Source organism: Bos taurus, chromosome 13, assembly GCF_002263795.3.
Source record: "Bos taurus isolate L1 Dominette 01449 registration number 42190680 breed Hereford chromosome 13, ARS-UCD2.0, whole genome shotgun sequence".
NCBI lineage: Eukaryota > Metazoa > Chordata > Mammalia > Artiodactyla > Bovidae > Bos > Bos taurus.
In genome coordinates, this window is record NC_037340.1 from 34,383,851 (window position 1) to 34,405,638 (window position 21,788).

A 21,788-nucleotide genomic window follows, 5' to 3' on the forward strand; every position below is an offset into this window, starting at 1 on the left:
TGGTGCGCCTAAAATTAACCCCCTGCGCAGTCATTTATAGGGAAGCGGAATGCTTAGTGAATTGACAGCAGCAACCCATTGATCTTGTAATGTCAGTGTTTAAGACTGCATATCAAAATGAGAAAAGACCCCATTAGTTGGATTTCAGTTTGGGATTTCATGCCTTATGATTGTTTGGAGGCTGTAATCTGTAGGTGTACAGTCTTTGCCAGTGTTTTAGCTCCTTAGTGCGTAACTGAATGTTCCCAGCAGAAGCCCCACAAGGCCCTACGTGGCCCAGAGCACCTCCTCCCACTTGCCCTGACCTCACCCACACATGTCTGCTGTCTCACTGTCTAGGCTGTGAATATAGCCCCAGGTCTTGGGCGACCGAAGAATAAATGGCCTTGCTGCTTTTGTTTCAGAGCTAATGGAGGGATTTGTGGCTAATCTCTGAGATGCCTATGGTTATTTTAATCTGCAACCACTTGGGTTAACTTCATTCCTGAAACTTAATTTTGATAGTGCCAGAGCCTGAGGAGGAGAGAGGTGTGGCTAGTGGGGACAGTGGATTAACGGGGGTATGGGCAGCGCTCACTCTGCCTGAGCCAACCTGGGGCTGAGATGTTATTTAGTGAAGCACTTTTCCCTGTTAACACTGGGTCTTTTGTCAGCTGCTGACACTAAAGTAGCCTAATGAACAGAGATTGTCTAGAAACCCCTGCCTCTCAAACTGCACCAGAGAAAATGGGGTGATAACATGTTTTGGGGAAATGGAAGTAAGACTGGGTTCATTCTTGAGAGTGGCTATGTTGACAGGCTTATGGCCTGAGAAGCCCTAAGCTGGTAATTCCTATTTATGGGCAGTATTTACCTCTGTATAAAATATGTTCCTCAAAAAAACACACTGAAATACATAATGCTGTATAAGAAGATTCTGTCACCAGAGAACAAGTTAAAAAAAAAAAAAATGCAGTTCCTTAATACATCATGCCTTTTCACATGATGTATGTGTAATATAAATATTATATCTTTTACAAATATTCTTTAATTTTATTATTTTTCTTTACAATGGAAGACATATATGCCTCACTAAAGTCCACTGTTGGAGAAAGCAATGGCACCCCACTCCAGTACTCTTGCCTGGAAAATCCCATGGATGGAGGAGCCTAGTAGGCTGCAGTCCATGGGATCGCTAAGAGTCGGACACGACTGAGCAACTTCACTTTCACTTTTCACTTTCATGCATTGGAGAAGGAAATGGAACCCACTCCAGTGTTCTTGCCTGGAGAATCCCACGGACGGGGGAGCCTGGTGGGCTTCCGTCTGTGGGGTCGCACAGAGTCGGACACGACTGAAGCAACTTAGTAGCAGCAGCAGCAAAGTCCACTGTGCTTCCAATATAGGTTAAAGATTTGCCCACTTAAAATGTCCTGAATGTTTGCCATCTTTGCATAAATTTATATAGGTCACAAGGCTTACGCTCCTTGTCACTAATATAATCACATTCACTTTTTAAAAATTGTGAAAAAAAGCATAACATAAAACTTATCATCTTTCCCATCTTTAAGTGTGCAGCTCAGTAGTGTTAATTATATTCATATAGCTGTGCAACCAATCTCTAGAACTTTCTCATTTTGCAAAACTGAAACCATAAACCAGTTAAACAATAAATCCCTGTCTTTCCCTCCCCACAACTCCTGGCAACCACCATTATACTTCCTGCTTATATTAATTTGACTACTCCAGATATAGCATATAAGTAGAATCACAGAGCATGTGTCTGTTTTCTCCCCCTCTGGCTTATTTCACTAAGCTTAATGTCCTCAAGGTTCATCATACTGTAGCAGGTGTCAGAATTTCCTTCCTTTTTAAGACTAAACAATATTCCATTGTGTGTGCATACTACATTTTGTTTATCCATTCATCTGTTGATAGCTAACTTGGGTTGCTTCTTGGCTATTATGAGTAGTGCTGCTATGAATATGAGCGTGCATATATCTCTTTGAGATCTTGCTTTCATTTCTTTCGCATATATGCCCAGAAGTGGAATTGCTGAAGCTTATGGTAATTCTAGTCTTTAGTTTTTTGAGGAACTGCCACACTGTTTTCTATAGCAGCTGTACCATTTTTTATTCCCATCAACAATGTACAGTGGTTCCAACTCCTCCACATCCTTGCTGACAGTTAAAATTTTCCATTTGGGGGGATAGTAGCCTACATCTTAATGGATGTGAGGTGATATCTGATCATGGTTTTGATATGCATTCTTCTATGGATAAGTAATATTGAACATCTTTTCATATACTTTGTGACTGACTATATGTATCTCCTCTGGACAAGTTTCTGTTCACTTCCTTTTCCCATTTTTAATCAGTTCATTTGGTTTGTTGTTGTTGTTGAGTTGTAGGAGTTCTTTATATATTCTGAATATTAACCCTTTATCAGAAAAATGATTTGCAAGTATTTTCTCCCATGCTGTAGGCTGTTCTTTGACTCTGTTTGATTGCTTTCTTCGATGCACAGAAACCTTCAGTTTTTATATAGAAACCTTCAGTTTTTATTTGTCTACTTTTACTTTTGTTACCTATGCTTTTGATATCATATTATTCATATTTACCTTTAATCTTTTGAGCTCCACTAATTTTTCTAAAATACAAGAGCAAAATGTATTGAAATATTTAAATAATCATAAAACCATTGCACAGACATAGTTGAACACAACTTCAGAATGAACACTTGGTTGCCAGTTGGCACCATCATACACTGGCTTAAAAAATTGCTTCCCTGGTGGTACAGTGCATAGGAGCCCGCCTGCCAGTGTAGGGGACACAGGTTTGATATCTGGTCTGGGAAGATTCCACATGCCATGGAACAGCTGAGCCCATGCACCACAACTACTGAGCCTGCACTCCAGAGCCCACAAGCCAGAACTACTGAGCCCTCATGCTGCAACTACACTAGCGCATGTGCCCAGAGCCCGCTTTGCTCCGCAGCAAGAAAAGCCACCACAATGAGAAGCCCGTGCACTGCAACTAGAGAGTAGCCCCGCTCTCTGCAACTAGAAAAAAGCCTGTGCAGCAATGAAGACCCAGTACAACCAAAAATTAAAATGAGTAAATAATTTTTTAAAATTGCTTCACTCGCTGATGTGACACTATACACTTGGAGCACAAAAAGCAGTTTGAGATGCAAATAAAAAAGTGTGAAGGAATAAATTTGGGACCATGGTCAAGTACATGAAAACAAAGGATTAGAAAACACTACTAATCAGATCCTTTGATTTGGAGTTCCTGTGTGTACAATGAACCTTTGTAGAGAGGCTTGCAAGACAAAGGCCCCCCTACTTCTTTCCACCCTCTTCTGTTTCTCATCTTTCCTATGAGGTGATGCGTCATAGTCAACACCTCTAAACAAATAGAGATAACGTGAAAGCTTTATTCAAAGCCTAACTTTCAAATTTAGAGAAGTAGAAGATGCTCTTAAAATATTTAACTTCATTTAGCTCACTTTAAATTTTAATAAGCTGTTGCCATTAATCAACAAGAAGATCATTTAACAACCAGTTGATGGTTATTGACTGCTTAGACGACTGGCAATGCACACAGAGTCTGTAGGTGTCTTTCTGGCTGTAGTAGAGAAGGGAAGAACTGGCTCTTAACTGATTCTCTGTATCTTCTGAGATATTTAAGGAACCTGGAATTTAAGTGCTTTTTATTTCCCTCCCATGCCATTTCTCCTTCTAAAATAATGTTGCCATTGTTCCTGTTTTCCCCCCACTTGCTTTTTCTTTCTTGTGTGGTTTATACTCATTCCTCTTTCCTCTGCTTGTCAGTCCCACGAGGATGTTTGTAGCTCATCTTGTTGCCTGACTTTCCCTTCCCACCCACCCAAACTCATCATTCAGTGTCCTCAACCCTCCCCTCTCTTGCAGCATTTATAGGATTAAAACAGGCCCAATGGTGGGCTCTAGAGCAGTAGTGCTCCACGTTGAGAAGCCCTCATGCTGCAACTTGAGAAAGCCTTCACAGCCAAAAGTAAAAAGTACATATAAAAATTAAAAAAAGAAAAGGTTGGAAGGAGCTGCTTTAAAAACAAAAACAAGCCCAGTGGTGTCTCCATGGATATCATTCAGATTTCCGGTCACTAACACACAGCAGATACTTCCTAAGTACCAGGTCTGGTGGCTTCCTCTTTCACCTGGTGCCCAGGTGTTGGTCAAGCAACTACCAGAAAATCCTTAAGCTTCACTGTGGCCTCTTGACATCTTATCCTCCAAACATCTAAAGAAAGCAGTTTGAGCCTTAGAAACTTAAGCAGAAAAAAGAAGCTACTGAGATACCCACTCCCCTTTATGTACTTTTAGATGTGAAAGTGAAAGTCACTCAGTCACCTCTGACTGCGACCCCATGGACTATACAGTCTATGGAATTTTCCAGGCCAGAATACTGGAGTGGGTAGCCTTTCCCTTCTCCAGGGGATCTTCCTAACCCAGGGATTGAACCCAAGTCTCCCACGTTGCAGGTGGATTCTTTACCAGCTGAGCCACAAGGGAAGCCTGAGAATACTGGAGTGGGTAGCCTATCCCTTCTCCAGTGGATCTTCCCGACCCAGGAATTGAACCAGGGTCTCCTGCATTGCAGGCGGATTCTTTACCAACTGAGCTATCATGGAAGCCCCTCTTTTAGCTATAAATACATCGAAATAGTTATGAGCAAGCCTTCAGTTGGTGAAATAGACAACTGAAGACAGCCCATTGCAGATAAGACTCATGATTCAGTCTTCTACTCACCTGAGGATTTTCCTCCTTAAATACAGCTTTGTAACAGATACAAAATTTTCTGCAAAAGCATTCCATGTACACTTATTAAACTTTTCACTTCAGCTTTAGGTGAGTGAGGAATTCAGGTTATTGAGTGGTGACTTAGTCCTAGCAGTCCTCTGGCGCATGATTTTGTTATGTGAGAGGATGCAGTAATCTTGTTTGAGAAGGTTTATTCATTAACAAAAGGTACCGAAATAAATTTAGCTGGGGTCATAGCATTTAATTTAATAGTATTACAATAATAACTACCATAATTAGTTTCAGATTTGCCTTCCTTCCCAGAGGACAAGATTTTTTAGTTTTTTGATGCCTATTTAAAGCATGAGAATGACAAGAAAATTAATGTCACGACCTTTAGAGCCTGTTTATGGTTTTTCCTAGTCATACCCTAAAGGATTCAGGGAGTTGTGTGCATCTAAAATAAACCACTTAGTAAGGACAAGTAAAAATTGGGTTAATTGGGTTCACCTGATCCTCAATTGTAGCACCTCATCGAAGACCCCCATTTCATCTTAGACAAAGGACCACCCTTTTTGCACTATAAAATTATCTCTTAAACTACACCTGTACATTCTGTGATGTCTTAAAAAGAAACTTTTTTTTTTTAAGGCCAGTTTAGAATTTCTTTCTCTCCTATAACTTTATCTGGCTTGTCTTTCTCAATTAGGAAATCACTTTGTCTGTCCACTTTCCTAGCAAGAATGGGCTGACACCAACTCATGGGCTACGTTCCCTGGCCCTCCTGCCCACTTCGTGTAGGTGATGCAGGGCAGACGCACGGACTTGTTTTCCCTTCTCTAGTCTGTCAGGGACTTCCTGTAAATGATCATTCTTCCAGATCCTCGAGAGATGAAAGTTGGTTTTCATTTTATTGTCAGAGTTTGTGTATTTCAGCAAAGAGAAATATTTGTCTATTCAACTAGAATTAAGAAAACTATCTAGGTATGCTGGAGTCTTTGAAGCTTTTGGATGGTTGATTGAAAACTTGCGGCAAATTTGGCAAATAGTGAAGACTTCCCTGGTGATCAAGTGGCCAAGACTTCACCTTCCATAGAGGGGGTGCAGGTTCTATCTCTTGTCAGGAAACTAAGAGCCCATGTGCCTCATGGCCAAAAAACCAAAACATTAAAAAAAAAAATAGAAGCAATATTATAACAAATTCAATACAGACTTTAAAAATGGCTCACATTTTTTAAAAAATGGCAGATAGTAGTTTGGAAGCACTCTCATGCATCATTGGATAAGTCAGTACAAGTTCCTTGAATGACAATATGGTAATATCCATAACAATTTTAAATTGGCCCAGAAATTTCTTAATGTGACTTCACTGTTCAGATGGACTCACACGTGCTAGCAGGGTTGTGAGTATATTAATGCATGCCGAAGTTTTGTGTGTAAGAGCAGAAGGCTGAGAATAGTCTCTTTGTCAATTGGCAGGTGGCTGGTTAATAAACTGTGGTTCTTTGCAGTGAGGTACTATACAATCTTTGCAGAGAATGAAGGGGATCCATGAGTATTGACATGGAGAGCTGAAAACATATTAAGCAAGAGAGTAGCGGGTGTAATCTGCTCAGTTTGGGGAGGGGAGAATGGGTGATACAGCCTGTTTGTACACATGTTGGCTTGTCTACATACAGACTGTTACTAGAAGGATTCCCTTGGTGCTAAGAATTGTTGCCTCCAAGTAGGGAAGTTGGGGTGACAGGACAAGAGTCAGGCTTTTGTTCACTTTGGTTTTGCTTTTTCCATGTTGAAGATAATCATTTTTGAAAACCTAAGTGACAGAGCATAGCCATCTGTGACAGGAAATTAAAAAAATTAGGTAATGCTGCAGAGGTAAACCTGCGACTGGGGTGCTCCAGGGAAATGGTGAAAAAATTATTTTAGAAGAGGAGAGGCTTCCCTGGTGGCTTAGACACTGAAGAATCTGCCTGCAATGCGGGAGACCCAGGTTCGATCGATCCCTGGGTCGGGAAGATCCCCTGGAGAAGGAAATGGCTACCCACTCCAATATTCTTGCCTGGAGAATTCCATGGACAGAGGAGCAGACTGCAGTACGTGGGGTACATGGGGTTACAAAGAGTCTGATACACTTTGTGAAAAGGAAGAAAAATCATCAGAATCATTTATGAAGTAGTAGTTCACACAAAAAAAAAACATGAAAAACTACAGAACATAGATGAAGTTAGCAGGAAACAGCAGAGCAGTGGGTTTGGTTGCTTTTTTAATTGAGCAGTCTTTATAAAGGTAATTGATGGGATTTTAATTCAGTGTGGACCGTAGAGAAGAAAAGAGCTAGAGATGGGACAGGGCTAAGAGAGGAAGGGGCCATCCTGGCAGTGCTGTGGGGAAGTTAGAATTCCCCAATACAGGCAGGTGGTAGAAACACTGAGTTGGCCAAAGAGTTCTTTCAGGTTTTTCTGTTAACATCTTATGGGGATACCCAAGTGATTTTGGCCAACCCAGTAGTTGTTGAAAGTACACCAGTTGATCTGTGGTGATGCCACCAAAACTCTTTGGTGCTTGGAAGCCAAAAAAGAACCTGAGAATCCAAAAATGATCTCCAAAGTCTTCAAAGTAGATCTGTTTTCTCTAAACCTAGAGATGATTGTCACTGAAGGTAGATAAGAGTGGTGAAAATGATCATTTCAAAGTAATAAATTAAATCCCAAATGGAGAGTAATACTACCACCAGGCTGATGGAAGGAAGCAAAATACTGACCAATCTCACAGTGTGTGTAAGTGACAGCCTTTTTATTTGATGCAGTATGTCATTTGTTACCAAACGGTACAGTTCTCTTTTGAAATGCTTTCATCTTCATCATGATGGTAACCTCACGGGCCTGAACAATCCATTCTTTTAGCATTGAGAATCCAGGCTGGAAATTCCAAAGATGCTCTGTTTGATGTAGAAAGAGGCAACTGTTTTTCTTACACCTTTATCATTTACATTTGAATGAATAAGGAATGGAAGAATGCCTGTTTGTTAAAACTTGGGTCGTTTTAGATTTAACTAAAATGCACTGAGGCCTTTTAACAGGAAAGCAGCAACATCAAATTACTGCTTTTATAGATATTTTTGGGAATTATTGTTTTCTAGGTTTATTTATTTGGAAATTATTGTTTTTGGCAGTTAATGACACTTAAAAATGTTGACATATATGAAACATCTGAAGCCTGCTACTAGAGAAACTGAAGACACTAGGATATTCTTTACCTTTGCATAATATAATTTTTAAGTCATTTTAGGAGTGGGTCAAGTCCTTCTAAAAACACGGCCAGGCAATCTGTAGAGATCGAAGGAAATGTATTACTGAAAAAATTAACCTAATAATTTATCTGTCACTCTAAGTTATGGAAAAGTATAGTAGTGGCAAAATTAATAAGATATTACTTCACATTTCAAAAATCACTATTCATTTTAAAAATAACTCCGAATTTTAGAAGCCCATCTGTTGAAAATAAAAGATTCAAGTGGTATGAAAAGTACTTGATGGGACCATGCAAGTATTGTTAAATAATTTTTAGCAGTCTTATTTTTACAGGATTCTTGACATATATTTATCCAATAATCATTTGTTAAACCTTATTACAAGCCAGTCACTTCTAGGTTCTGGAAATACAAAGATAAATATGGAATTTTTGTCCCTGATGTCATAAAACTTGCAAATTTAAAGGGAATATGGACAGAGTTAAACAGATGCTACTTCCTAAGAGAGCCAGTCAAAGTGTGTTGGAGGATAATGGACAGATCAACAGAAATGTCTTGAATTGGCCAGGTAGACATTGTGGAGGAAGTGAGTAGGAATTATGTAGCAAGGCTGGGGCAAGAAGGCGATTCCATGAAGAATTGTGGAGGCGACTAAGAGCCGGCCTATAACGTGACTGTTGAGATGCAGCTCTTAACAAATGTAGTGGTGACAGCCACACAGGCTAGTGTGTGAAATCTTCGTGCTGGACTGAAGAGGTCTGGCTGTATCTCGTGGAAAACAAGAAGCCACTGATGGACTTGAAACCTGGGGAAAACATGATGATCATTAGATCTGCATGAAAAAGACCCTTCACAGACTACTGGGTGAAGATGTCCAGTGGAACTCAATTAAAACACTAAAAGATAAAGTTAAGGGATTTTTCCAGAAAGAGCAAAAATAAAAGAAGTAAAACATGTAAAAAAGGGAAAAGAGGTTTAACAGTCCAGGGAGGGTAAACATCTGAATAAGAAGAGTTCAAGGGGAAAAGAACAGAGAAAAATATATTAAGAAGTCTCAGAAAAATAATTGAAGAAAATATCCCAGGATCTAGAGTTTCCAGATTGAAAAGGCCCACCAGCCACTTGGCAAATGGTTGAAAATAGACTAAGACACTTCACTGTGAAATTTCTAAACTTTGTTTCCATAGAGAGAAAAAAAAAAAATATTGCATATAAAGGATCACAAATAGCTTCAGGTTTCTTAACAGCAACATTGGAAACCAGAAGACAGTGGAAATTTCAACTTGGAATTCCATGCTCAGGAAAATTATTGAGCAAGCATGTTATTGATTGAGGATAGAAATAGAGATAAATCTTCATCTTTCACGGTGGGGCACCAGTAGATACTGCCTAACACTGAACAGTCAAGAAGTAAGATTATAAGCATGTTATTGACAGAATGGAGGTATAAATACCAGAACAGTCAGCTCTAAGAATTCAAAGTGCTTATTTCTGGGGAAGATAAGATGAATAAATCCTGGGGATCTAATGTACAGCATGGTGACTGCAGCTAGTAATACTGTGTCGTGTTCTTGAAATCTGCCAGGAGAGTAAACCTTAAGTGTTCTTACCACAACTTAAGTATTCTTACCACAGAGGGGTGAAAAAAGTAACTTTGTGAGGTGATGGCCAATTACCTGACTATGGTAACCATTTCACAAAGTCTGCCTGTGTCATCGCATTGTACACATTCAGCACATACAATTTTGTTCGTCATTTAATTACACCTCAATGAATTTTAAAAAATTTAGTTTTGGAAACAGGAACTGCCTTTAGTTTGCAGGTAGCCAAGTGGAGCTGTGTATAATAGTAAGCTGAGAACGTTTCACCGTGGAATTTGGAAACTAGAAATACAAATTTATAGGTGTGGTTAGATCTCAGGAGTTGAAGTAATTTTATAGAAAATCTGTTGAAGGGAGAAAAAAAAGATCTAAGGCTAGAACATACTTTCCTGGTATGTTTTTATTAAGGTAGAAGAATGCCCTCCTAAATACTGTAACCTGCCTGGTCTGGTCACGTGTGGCGCACATGTGAAAGAGCGCAGATATCAATGTGTGCTCCCACTTTAAGAGGGTAGATGATTAGATCTTACCATGGAAAATAATATGACTTGTATTTCAAAGTCTGTTCTAGTATATTCCTTTGTTTTTCTTGGAAATGCCAGAGATAATAGTAACCTTTTTTTTTTTTCCTTTTGGAAGAATCCTGCAGACCTCGACTACCATAAGTAACACCTTGTTTTTTAAATAGTTCTTTTTTAACCAAGTATTGTCAACACATAGTATTCTAGTTTAATCCTTTCATCAGCCAAATGGGTTAAGTAATATTAGCTCTCCCTTTCTAACATAAGGAAACTGAAACAGACAAAAAGATTCAGTGACTTGTTCAGAGTCACATGGTGAGACATTTTGGTTAAAAGTATACATCTCCCTACTCTGTTCGTGGATCCTTCTACAACTTTTGAATGCATTGCACAGCTGAGATGGGACTAGAATGGGGTCCTGAAAACTAAAGGTCAGTCTTGTCTTTTAGGGTTTTTGTTGGGAAACTGCAGTGAGTATCTGGTAAGATCACTGAAGCAACAGATCTAAAATCAGGGGAAATTGGGTGACTGCCAGACTTTCCCCAATTCTCGGTAGAAAAGTTGCCTCAGAGGGTCTTAAACAAACTAGTCCCCCAGGATGACTCTGTAAAGCATTTACTGGCTGACATTCAGAAATATCTGAATTTAAAGAGGCACTGTTTTATTGAACTTGATAGCAGTGTGCAATCATTTGGGCGGAAGACGATTGTCAAAGATATTAATGAAATATTAATATAAGCAGTTAATTTTCAAAGTGGGTCAGAATTTATGCTGTAGATTTTCTTTCACCTGTTCTAATTCTTTTCCACCAGTTTGAGAATTTTATAACATTTGTTTCTTAAAATTATTTGTTCCGTAAGTAAGACAGATTGAGATAGGAATAAACATTTGGTTATAACTGAGCAAATTAGTCAGAATTTGGGTACTGGTGGCTCAGACAGTAAAGTGTCTGCCTGCAATGCCGGAGACCCAGGTTTCGATCCCTGGGATGGGAAAATCCCCTGGAGAAGGAAATAGCAACCCACTCCAGTATTCTGCCTTGGAACTCCCATGGACAGAAGAACCCGGTGGGCTACAGTCCATGGGGTCACAAAGAGTTGGACACGACTGAGCAACTTCACTTCAAGATTATATTATTTTGATAAAATTGAGCTTTAAGATACTGGGTCCTCTTATTTATATAAAAATCTTAAGAAACTTGAATTCTATCAATGCTTTAAAAAGGTTATTTTTTTTAAAATCAATGAAATATAGTACAGCTGCTTTAAAAAACAGGCAGTTGCTTGTAGTTATACCACTCAGCAGTTTCATGCTAGGCAGTTTCACCCTAGAGATATGAACATGTTTATTTACACAAAGACTTGGACACAAATATTTATAGCAATTTTATTCATGAGAGCCAAAAACTGATCACAGCTCAGATGCTCAGCCATGGGTGAATGGATGGACAAATTGCATTCTGGTCATAGGATGGAATCCATTCAGCAACAGAAAGAAATGATCTACTGATCTACATAATAAAATGATAACATACTGTTTGATTTATATGAAATGATACAAAATTCTAGAACAGGCAAAGCTAATTCATGGTGACAGAAAGTGTCAGTAGTTGCCTGGGGCCAGGAAAGAGAGGTAGGGATTGACCATAAAAGAGCACAAGGGGACTCTTTCAGATAATGAGGGGACTTTTGATGTTCATGTCTATATTTCTTGTAACATAACTGGGATTTTGTTTTCATTGGGTATGGTAGGGTTACAGACAGAGCCGACTGCCTTTGAAAGAAGAAGTTATTTCTTACAGTTCCCAAGAGAGGGGGTGTGCCAGGCATTCAGGGCCACATGGGAGGTTCCAGGGCTGGTCAACAGGGAAGAGGGATGGGCAAGCATGGCCTGATGCCTTTATTGTGGTCTCCCTGGGAAAGGCAGGGTAGAGCAAGAGATCATTTTAGATTGCCTAGTTTGAACAGTTTCAGTGGTTTCAGGCTACATGATAGTCCTAGCTGTCCAACGCCTGGTCCTGGGGTGGCTGAAGCCTGGGAAAATGTTGACTCACGTGTGAAGTTCCATAAAGGAGGAGGTTGGGGATATGGACTTGGCATTGAAAGGTGTGCTCCCCAGGGTTTGTCTAGGATTATCTAGCCCTGGAAGTGGCATGCTTCCCTGGTGACTCAGTGGTAAAGAATCCACCTGCCAATGCAGGAGATGTGGGTTTGATCCCTGGGTCGGGAAGATCCCCTGGAGAAGGAAATGGCAACCCGTTCTTTGCCTGGGAAATCCCATGGACAGAGGAGCCTGGCGGGTTGCAGAGTCATACCCACCTTAGCAACAAAACAAGAACAGAAGGGGCACTCTGTCCAGCCAGCCAGCCCCTAGTATATCAGAACATTATAAATTGCAGAAAAAAGACTGATTGCTACACAGATATATATGTCTGCTGTATGTAAATTATACCTCAGTAAAGTCGATTTGAAAAGTTTTTTAAAATAGTGAAGTATATGGTGAAATTTCATGTGCCCATGAAATTAAACAGGGTAGGAAAATTCATCCTCAAATGCATTAAACATTTTGAAACAATACCCATGTCCGTAAAAGGACAAGTGCAGCACTGAATACTTCACAGGTTTTTTCGGGCTGTTCCTTCCACTTCCTCCGCTGGGTCATGACCCTTTCCTTAATTCAGTGAAAAAAAAAAAAGGCAGCTTTTTCACTTAGATAATGTCTGGGGTTATACAGCCTCTCTGAGTCCTTTGCTGCCATATTCCTAAAGTCTGTGATGACAGTTAGGGCTGGGTAAAGCTTCGAGCCAGCTTCTCCTTCAGCGTTTCCAGTGACAGAGTTCAGTGTTTCATACAGCACGTTACGGAGTGGTTTCCTAGTGGAGCATAAGTGGTCACGGAAAGTGCTGCCTTGTGTTCACATGACATTGGTTTCCTTGTAACTGGTCTCCCTTCCTGGTTGGACTGTGCACTCAGGTTACATAGCATTCCTCTCATCCTTCTTCCATGTCACTTCTCTTCAGATGTTTCAAGATGACTTTCAGATATTTCAAGATGACTATCATTTCCCGCTGAGTTCTTTCATTTCCCAAGTTCACTCCTTTCCCAGCTTATCTAACTCACTTTTTTTCATTTCCTTGGTTCCCATTCTTTATTTCACTGATTTTCCTTTAATTCTGATTTCCAGCAACAAACTTTCTCTATTTCCATTGACTTGGTACACACTTGTACAGGCGTTCACGAGAGAGAAAAGTGGAGGCAAGATAGTGGGGAAGGAAGACTGAACGCAGTAAAATAGGAGTGTGTATATGAGTTTAAGAACCAGACACACCTGGAGAATCAGTTCTGACTCATCCTAATGACCTTGAGCAAGTTACTTAATTTCTTTGGGCCTCAGTTTTTTACTTGAAAGATTTTGACAGTGCTGATTCTCTCCTGAGGATAGAGGGGTGTGTGTGTGTGTGTGTGTGTGTGTGTATCACTTTGTAGGTCTAGCATGTAGTAAGCGCTCAGTGTAGAAGAGGGGAAGGTGTTTTCTGTAAATTCACCAACTCTAGCTCTAGCCTCAAACCTAAAATCTGTGAGCCAATCACTGTGCAGTGCTTTAAAATCCAGAGCCACAAGATCACTGTAAAATCAAAACTGGAGGAAGGCCTGGGAGAAGAACAGCTGCCTAGTCAGTGGTAGGTTAGTAGTGTTATCTTAATATATAAAGAAGAGCCTGTTAAAGTAACCAATGGCTATACACCCAAAGACTTTTCACCTTGTTCAATTTTTTCATGCTTTATGTTCTTCTGACCAAATTCGTTATGTTATGGCATCTATCTGAATAGCAATGTTTATTCTGTAGGAAATAGTTCCCCTGGAAATAACTCCGTAAAATTAATCAGATAATATTAAGTTCCCTTAATAATCTAGAGTAACTCGACATTGCAGCTCTGAGTGGTGCCCAAATACACACACAAGAACACACTTTTAAATACATACTCCCACTCTGGGTTAACGGTAATAAGCTTATGGAACATGGAGCAAAGTTTTTTCATATAAGATTTTTTCATGTAAGATTCTTTCTAAATGTATTTTTAGGAACCTTGTCAAGGCAGTATAGCAAAGAGAAGGCATGATGTACCTTAGGTTTCCTCAACCAGGAATAAATGGAAGATTTCCATTTCTAGCACCATTGAGCTGTCACTTCCCATATAACCAATTCACCTAATTTTCATTTTTAATCAACTCAGTTTAAAAATGACATATTAACTAAAATGAAAAGTAACCATATGAGTGATTTATAAAACATTTTGTCTTGCTATAATCGATGGCGTTCATTCATTGCGTTCTTTAATTTTTGTTCCTTTCTGATAAATTTTTCTACTTAATGTACTTTTCAGCATGCAAGTAAGAAAAGCCAGGTTATAATGATCAGAGATTCTCTGGACTATGAAGGACACAGTGGCTGCTAGTGCTGTATCATGGTACCCTGAGTCAAGATGGCCTTGGTTTTGCTTGTGTAATATTTGAAAAATGCTGATAGAACTTATGTGACTTTTTAATGTATCTTTTCCTCTAGAACATTTATATAATGACCTTTTATTTCCAACCCAGTCAGAGGATACAATATTGTGATTATTCAGGTGCTTTTTAAAATAAGCATTAGGTGTATTTATGACACAATTTTTTCATTTTTCATAATTACAATAGAATTAAATACTATCATGTCTTATGTGGCAGAAGATAACAGACTCCATTTTAGTGAATTACCTATTTTAAATACCATGATATTGGGGGGAAAGTATTTTAATGGCAATCCTTATCTAATATAGCATTCCAGAACAATTAAAATAAAACTTTTTGTTCTGCTTTTTTTTTTTCAATTTCAGAGACAGTATTTTTTCACTGGGGAAACTTAGTAATATATCCATAAGCATAAGGAAAGTTAAAGGACTGCCCTGATGGTCTAGTGGTTAATAATCCACTTTCCAGTGCCAGGGACACAGGTTCAATCCCTGGTCAGACAACTAAGATCCCACATGCTGCAGGGCACCTAGGCTCACATGAGGCAGCTACCGAGCCCATGCACTGCAACTAGGGAAACCTGGGCACTGCAGCTAGAGAGCCCACGTCCTGCAGTGAAGACCCAGCTCAGCCAAAACTAAAAAGAAAGGGAAAGTTAAATAGCAGTTTAATTCCTCACTCAGAGGTAGCCACTTTTACTGTTTGGTAGTTTCCCTTATGTGAATATTCAGGGAAATAATTGAACCATACCACTCCATAACCAACCCCTCTCATACAAAAATGTGTAGTAAGCATTTTTCATAATTTTAAATATCTTAAGAAACAGTCTTTATAATAGTTTCGTTATAAAGATAGATAGACAGATAGATCCTCATTTACTTAGGGACTTTATATTTTGTGTGTATATTAAATGGTACCCTGAAGAATTTTAAAAAGGTAACGTGGATGATGATAGTGAAGATGGTAGTATGTAGCTCTGCACATTTATCATGATTTTCTGAAGGGTAAGGACAGTCTGGATCAAAAGGAGTGCAGAACTGTAAGGCTTAGGGTGCATCTTGCAAAAATACCTACCAGTTTGCATGTACATCTCTGCAGACTTTTTCCAAGCATGCATTTTGTTTGTTTTTGCCAATTTGTAGGCAAAGAAATTTTATTTTTGAAATTTGCATTTATTTAATTATAAGGCTGAACATTCTGATGATTACTAGTTTGTCCTCTTTCATGTTTCTGGAGTCTGCTAGTTTTATGTTTTATGGAGAGGTTTCTCATTATTTATACCAGATCCAAGCACAAGGACCCTGTCTACCATGTCCTTGCATAGTCACACCTCAAAGACTGTTAAATGAATAACTGTATAACTATATATCTGTTGTGAGTTTTCTGATTTTTCCCAATAAATTTGCCTTAATTTTTGACAGCTATTTTAAGATGTAACTGGCATACAAAAATTTCACATATTTAAAGTGAAATTTGATGCAGTTTGCTGTATGTAAGTAATGCCTGTGACACTGTCACCACAATCAAGATAATCAATATGTTGTTCATCCTAATGGGTGGATATATGTTCCTCATGCCCAAGTAGGTACTTCATTCCAACCCTCCTTGTCTCCTTGCGCTCAGGCAACTATTAATCAGCTTTTTGTCACTATAATATGCATTTTCTAAAAGTTTATAAAACTAAGGTCATAAAATATATACCTTCTTTTATCTGTCTTCTTTCATACAGCATGATGTTTTTGCAGATTCATCCGTACTGTAGTGCAGATCAGTAATTTATCCTTTTACATTGCCAAGGAATGTTACATTGAATGGGTGTATCACAGTTTGTTTAAACTCTCACCTGTTGTTGAACATTTGGATTGCTTCTGGTTTGGGGCTACTATAAATAAAGCTGCTGTGAACATTCTTTGTGAACGTGATCTTTTTTTCTCTTGAATAAGTAGGAAGGGATTGGCTGAATCATATGGTAGGTGTATCTTTATCTTATGAAGAAAATGCCTGACTTTCTTCTAAGTAATTGTACCGTTTTACATTACCACCAGCAGGGTATAAGACTTCCACTTCCTCCTCATTCTTGTCAGCACTTGGTATAGTCTTGAGAAATTTTTTAGCCATTCTAATAGGTTTGTGATTATATCTCTTTGTGGTTTTAATTTACATTTCTTTAATAACTAATGATGTTGAGCATCTTTTTATGTCCTTATTTGCAAGCCACATCTTTTTTTTTTTTGGTGAAATATTTCTTTAGATCTTTTGCTTGTCTTTTAAATTGCATGTTTGTTTTCTTATTATTAAGCTTTGAGAGTACTTTATTCTGGATATAAGGTCTTTCTATATGTATTATTTACAATCATTTTTCTCCCACTCTGTGGCTTGTTTTTTCCTTCTCTTAATAGTGTTTTTTAAAGAGCAGAAGTCTTTAATTTTGGAGTCTACCTATTAGTTAGCTACTCTGTGGATTGTGCTTTAGATGTCCCATATAAGATATCTTTGCTTGATAAAAAACCAGAGTGCTTTAGAAGTTTTGTAGTTTTAGGTTTTACATTCAGATATGTGATGCACTTTGGATTTATATGTGGTGTGAGGTATGTCTCACAGTGTTGTTGTCATTTTTTGCATATGGATGTGCAGTAGTCCAAGTACCATTTGTTAAAGTGACGCTTTTTCCTGTGTTGATTTCCCTCTGCACCTTCATGAAAAATCAGTCAGCCATATATGTGTGGGTTTATTTCTGAACTCTGTATTCTGTTCCATTGATCTATTTGTTTTTTTTAATATAAATTTATTTATTTTAATTGGAGGCTAATTACTATACAATATTGTATTGGTTTTGCCATAACATCAACATGAATTTATCTTTAAACTGTCTTCATACTTTTGGCTTTATAATAATCTTGAAATTAGAGTAGTATTTTCCTTCCACTTTTGTCTTATTTTTAAAAATGATTTTGGCTATCCTAAGTTCTTTGCATTTCCATGTGAATTTCTGCAAAATGTCTGTTGGTAGTTTTATTAAGCTTATATTAAATCTATAACACCTGTTTGCAGAGAATTACCATTTTAACAATATTGAATCTTCTGACCTATGAACATGGTATATATCTCTCCATTCACTTAGGTCTTTAAAAATTTCTCTTATCATTGTTTTGTAGTTTTCAGTATTTTACATCTTTTTGTTAGATTTACCCTCAGTTATTTCATATTTGTGATGTCATTACAAATAGTATTTTAAATTTTATTTTCTGATTTATTGTTTCAGTTTCCGATTGTTATTTGTATATGAAATGTAATTGATTTTTGTATATTGGTCTTGTATTCTTTAAGCTTGTTGAACTCAGTTATTTTTATAGATTCCATTGAATTTTCTACATAGACAATCATTCCATCTGCAAATAAAGACTGTTTTATGTCTTGTTTTTCAGTATGGATGCATTTTATTCATTTTCACTTTATTGCACTGGCTGGAACTTCCAATGCAATATTGAATCAACGTTGTAATAGTAGATATCCTCCTCTTGTTTGTAAATTTAGAGGGAAAGCATCCAGTTCTTTTCTGTTTGGCATGATACTAGCTGTAGATTTTTCACAGATATCCTTTTACCAAGTTGACGAAGTTTCCTTCTATTCTTATTTTTCTAAATGATCGTTTTTTAATGGATGTTGGATTTTGTCACATGTGTTTTCTGCATCTATTGATATGATCATACAGTTTTCCTTTTTTCACTTCACAAATACAGTGAATTACATTGATTCTGAATATTAAACAAGTGTGCATTCCCAGGATAACCTTACATGGTCAAGGTGTGTCATATTGTTGGATTTGATTTGCTAACATCTTAAAATTTTTGCATCTGTGTTAAGGAGAGATTTTGATCTGGAGGTTTCTTTCCTTCTCATGGTTTTTTGTCTGATTTTGGTGTCTGGATAATGCTGGCTCATTGAATTAGGTAGTTACAATTCCCTCCTTTTCAGTTTTCCAAAAGAATTTGCTTATAATTGGTATTATTTCTTCCTTAAATATTTGTTAGAATTCTCCAAAGAAACTTTCTGGACCTACAGTTCTTTGATGGGTGATTTTGAACTAAAACTTCGATTTCTTTGAAAATACAGGGCTCACTTTTTGAATGAGCTTTGGTAGCTTGTGTCTTTCAGAATAATTATTCATTTTATTTAAATTATCAAATGTATTGCCAGGTATTTTTAAATAGCAGTGATATCTGTAGTGGTGTCACCTCTCTCATCTAAAGGGTTATATTTCAAAGAAATTTGAGTATCAAGACAAAAACCTTATATGCTTACCATGAAGTTCCTCTTTCTAGTATTGAAATATTCCTTTCTGTGTATAGATCTATATTCTAATCAGGTATCCTGTTCCTTCTGCTTAAAAGACATCATTTTACATTCCTTGTAGGTGGGCTCATAATGAATTCCTTTAGCTTCTGTATGAACAAAAATGACTTTGTTTCTCTCCTATTTTTGAAAGATAGGTTCTATGAACATAGAATTCTAGATTACAGATTTTTTTTTTTCTTTCAGTACTTTAAACATGCTGCTCCACTTGTCTTCTCAGTTGCATCACCTCACTTTAAATTTTTCCTTTTTTCAGTAGTTTTGGACAGTTTGGTCATGATATGCATTGGTGTAGTTTTCATGTTTCTTGTGCTTTAGGGTTTGGTTTTTTTTTTTTTTTAGCTTTTCAGATATGTTTATAGCTTTATTCAAATTTGGAAGTTTCTGCCACTATTTCTTAAAAAATAATTTTTTTGATTTTGCATGTCTTTCTTCTCCAGTTACTGGATCTATTAGGTGGCTTAAAGTTGTCCTAGAGCACAAATGATGATCTGTCCTGATGATCTATTTTGTTTTGTTTTTTTCTTTTCACTCCTTTCTTCCTGAGTTTCATTTTGGACAGTCTCAATTTCTATCCCTCCAACTTTTCCAGTATTTTTCTTCCAACACGTCTAATATGCTGATAATCCTATCCGGTGTACTTTTTAATTTTATGTATTGTAATTTACATCTCTGGAAACTTTATTTGGGTCATTTTTATATCTTTCCTGTTCATACTTAAATTTTTGAACACATGAAATACAGGTTATACACTTAATGTCCTTGTCTGCTATTTCTAACATCTATGTCAGATCAGGATCAGTTATTATTTTTTTCACTGTCACTTGCATTTTCCTACCTCTTTGATAATTCTTTGTCAGCTGTCAAAATTCATGTCAGCTGAATTTTACTTTGTTGGATGATGGATATTTTTGTCTTTCTATAAATATTTTTGAGCTTTGCTCTTAATACACAGCTAGGACACTTGGAAATAGTTTGATCCTTTTCGGTCTCTCTTTAAGATATGTTTTGTAAAACCAAAGAAATGCTTAGTATAGGGTCAATTATTCCCCCTTACTAAAGCAGAATTCTTCTTCATACTCTACCCAGTGTCCCACGATTTCAGAGATTTTCCAGTCTGACTGGTAAGAGCAGGTGATATGCCTGTTCTTCCGTGAGTGTTCGGCACTGTGGATCTTTCCCGGCCTCAGGTGGTTTCCTCCATGGTATGTGCTTATAGGTGCACAAGTGAACACCTGATAAGGACGCTCTTCATTCCTTTTTTTCCTTCTCTCTCCAGCTCTTTTCCTCATTACTCTGGATGTTTCCGTCAACGTTCTCCTTTCCTGTAACAGAAAACAAATGTTTTCTCTCTCTCAAAAGTCAGTCTTTGTGACTTGAGGTTCACTGTTTTGAAATATTATTTCATGTATTTTGTCTGTGTCTTGATTGTTTCAGGAAGGAGGGAAAATCTGGCCTCTGTTATTCTGTCTTGGCTGAAGTAGAAGTCATGCCCTTTTATTTTACCTAGTTTTCTACTTTAAAAACATTTAAAATTTTCACTGGAAAAATTCATCAGTCTCTACCTTAATGTCTTTGTCTTTGGCATCATACTTAGAAACATGGCAGTTTTTGAAGTGCACAAAAAATATTTACCTGTATTTTTCCAAAGACTTTGTCTTATTTTTATATACATTTGCATAGCTTATTAACATGGTACCCACATTCTAGATAATTTGGAAAATATCTAAAATGGAAGGGAAAACAACTCTAATTACATCACCAAAACAAAAGAAATATACATATTAACATATTTCCTGTCATGCATTTTTCTGTGCCTTTGTGTTTAGCTGTAATCCTAGTGTGTCGGTCATTTGGTGTGTTCATCCAGTATATTATATCATCAGTATTTACCATGCTGCTGCATAATCTTCAAAATTGCATTTTAATGACTGAATTGTGTTTCATCAAATGATTATATTGTAGTTATACTTCCTTTACCTACATTGTTAAACATTTTAGTTATTTCTTAAATAGAACCTAAAATATAATTATCAGGCAGGACATATTTAGGGAACCTCAGCTTTGCCTAATTGCACATTTCCCTGACACCAGGAGGGCAGGGAGATGGATACAATTCACTCTTAATGTGTCACATTACTCCCTCTCCAAGCCCATACCTGAGCAGTCAGTAAAATCCTGTGTCTATGAGAAAGGAATAAAACTTTAATTCCTAATAGTTCACTCCATTTCTTATTATTCATATAAATAAAGACTTTTTATTTAAAAAATAAAGCTTGTAATTTATGTTTTTGTACATTTTCACATGGCATCTCCGTTCTTTCCTAATTATTACTTGTCTTGGTTAATTTTAGGACAGCTGTTATTCAAGTCAACGACATCATCATGCAGAGTTCATTTTCAGTACCACCGAAAGATCAAGGTAAGATAAGCTATGCCAGGGAAAATGGTAATGTGTGTGTTATAAGGAGTTTTAATTGATAAATTTAATGTCACTGCCTACTAACCAAACGGTGACTTATTTCTGGAACTAAGAACAAAAATTCTAATTCTATATGAAAGTTTATTTATTTTGGTAAATTACTTGAGTGTCTATGGAACCATGGTTTATAAATGACATTTCTCCTTTCCTGGAGACTGATTTCCAGTCCTAAATATTCATTGGAAGGACCGATGTTGAAGCTGAAACTCCAATACTTTGGCCACCTGATGTAAAGAACTGACTCATTGGAAAGACCCTGATGCTCGGGAAGATTGAAGGCAGGAAGAGAAGGGGACGACAGAGGATGA

The 21,788-nt window shown here is 37.5% G+C and overlaps 1 protein-coding gene across 12 annotated transcripts in view; it reads left to right on the forward strand.

The window, feature by feature from the left end:
• Positions 1 to 21,788, forward strand: part of ZNF438 (zinc finger protein 438) — a 207,508-nt gene that overhangs the window by 152,086 nt on the left and 33,634 nt on the right. For all 12 annotated transcript variants that reach the window (XM_059892517.1, XM_010811223.4, XM_059892515.1 and 9 more), the window contains one exon: positions 21,353 to 21,420. In XM_059892517.1, the coding sequence (XP_059748500.1) occupies positions 21,353 to 21,420 (68 nt within the window). The remainder of the gene's footprint in view (positions 1 to 21,352; positions 21,421 to 21,788) is intronic.